The 857-nt window shown below is 35.9% G+C and overlaps 1 protein-coding gene across 2 annotated transcripts in view; it reads left to right on the forward strand.

The window, feature by feature from the left end:
- Positions 1-857, forward strand: part of wdr90 (WD repeat domain 90) — a 23,482-nt gene that overhangs the window by 1,293 nt on the left and 21,332 nt on the right. For both annotated transcript variants that reach the window (XM_032502192.1, XM_032502193.1), the window contains exon 4: positions 490-628. In XM_032502192.1, coding sequence (XP_032358083.1) covers positions 490-628 — 139 coding nt within the window. The remainder of the gene's footprint in view (positions 1-489; positions 629-857) is intronic.

Genomic DNA, 857 nt, shown 5'->3' on the forward strand with positions numbered 1-857 from the left:
AAGTTGACTAAAAAGAGGAATAAAAAAAAAAACATAATTTTGGAAATTAATCTTAATGCCTTAATTAAAAAAATAGAAAAAATCCAACCTTTTAAGGACACCAATTTTCTTTGTGAATGTAAAATGTATTGTAAATAAATAAATAAAATACAGGGTGCATAAGTATACACACCCCTATGTTAAATTCCCATAGAGGCGGGCAGATTTTTCTTTTTAAAGGCCTGTTATTTCAGGGATCCAGGATACTATGTACTATACTCTGTATAGTGTGATCAGTTCAGACAGTGGAAGATATTATGTACTGTAGATTTTGGCATTATAGAACAACCAGTTAAAAGAAAACCTCAGCAATTTACTTAGTTGTATAAAATTCAAACCATGTTTTCTATAAATGTTACTAAGGTGTATGTTGCTGATTGCAATTGATTTAAAAAGAAAAGAAAGGAAAACATTTTCTTTCCCCCTCTCTCTGTGCACTGTGATGTGTAGGAGGGGCTGGTGGTCCGTATCTCTTTTTCCAACATGTTCAAAGAGTTCAAGTCCACAGCTACCTGGCTTCAGTTTCCTTTCCTGTGTGGAGCTGCAAAGGACTCAGTCTATGAAAGCACGGCCAAATCTGCTAGACATGGTAAATTACATGCACACACATGCAATCATACTAATGTAGACTAGGGGGACTTGAAGATTTACTTGTGATTTGTGCTGGTACAAGTAGGCAGATAGTAGGCCAGAAGAAATTATCTGGAAGTGTAGAGAGTTACTTTTTTTACTTATTGCGCAACTCCCAACAAAGATGGAACAGAACTGCGATGCCTTACTCTGTAGCTAAAACAGAGAGCTCAACACACAGGGTGAAA

Source organism: Etheostoma spectabile, chromosome 21 (genome assembly GCF_008692095.1).
Source record: "Etheostoma spectabile isolate EspeVRDwgs_2016 chromosome 21, UIUC_Espe_1.0, whole genome shotgun sequence".
Lineage (NCBI taxonomy): Eukaryota > Metazoa > Chordata > Actinopteri > Perciformes > Percidae > Etheostoma > Etheostoma spectabile.